At 55.3% G+C, this 631-nt stretch overlaps 1 protein-coding gene across 1 annotated transcript; it reads left to right on the plus strand.

The window, feature by feature from the left end:
- Positions 1–121: 121 nt before the first annotated feature.
- On the plus strand, positions 122–577 carry VDBG_02842 (predicted protein; the record flags this gene model as incomplete). Its single annotated transcript, XM_003006657.1, has 1 exon — positions 122–577. One exon carries the CDS (start codon positions 122–124, stop codon positions 575–577), a length of 456 nt encoding a protein of 151 aa, XP_003006703.1.
- Between the last annotated feature and the right edge of the window lie 54 nt (positions 578–631).

Consider the following 631-nt stretch of genomic DNA (forward strand, 5'->3'; position numbering starts at 1 on the left):
TCAGCAGTTCGCTGAGGCCGTGCAGGACATCACGCCCTCAGATGGCCCAGCGAAAGCAGCCCCTGACACCAAGACCAGCCGCGGCAAGTCTCTCAATAGCAAGGCCGATCCTGGCTCGTCAATGTTCATTCTCTCGACTTATGTTCGGCTGCTGGACATGTACCAGAAGGTCTTCAGCTGTATTCATGGAAACCTGTCGCAGCTTGAAGCTGGGGACGGTCTGCGGTACTGGAAGCTGCCCGACGTGACGGTTGGTTCATTCGCTGTCGACTCGACGCCATCGCTGCAGATGTCGTTGACCATTCAGCTGGCCGAAGAGTTTCTGTCGCAGCTAAGGAATGCGGCCGCCAGCCTGGGACCCGGTGGGTCATCAGGCGGTAGGAGTTCGGATGGGTCCATGTTCTCTGGCGTGGTAGACGTTTCTTTTCAGGCTATCAAGAGTCGTGAGGATAGTCTGGGTAAGCAGCTGGCGGATTTGCGACGGGACATGGACGCAATCCTCGACGGTTTGAAAGGGCTGACAGTGGCAACGGTATTTTCCGTTTTGACGAGCCCGGAATATGCGGATTCCAAGTAGGTGGATGTAATGGTGCCTGCCAGTTTAAAGACGGATGAATTTAAGCATCTTTGG

This window comes from Verticillium alfalfae, genomic scaffold, assembly GCF_000150825.1.
Source record: "Verticillium alfalfae VaMs.102 supercont1.3 genomic scaffold, whole genome shotgun sequence".
In the NCBI taxonomy this organism is placed as follows: Eukaryota; Fungi; Ascomycota; class Sordariomycetes; order Glomerellales; family Plectosphaerellaceae; genus Verticillium; species Verticillium alfalfae.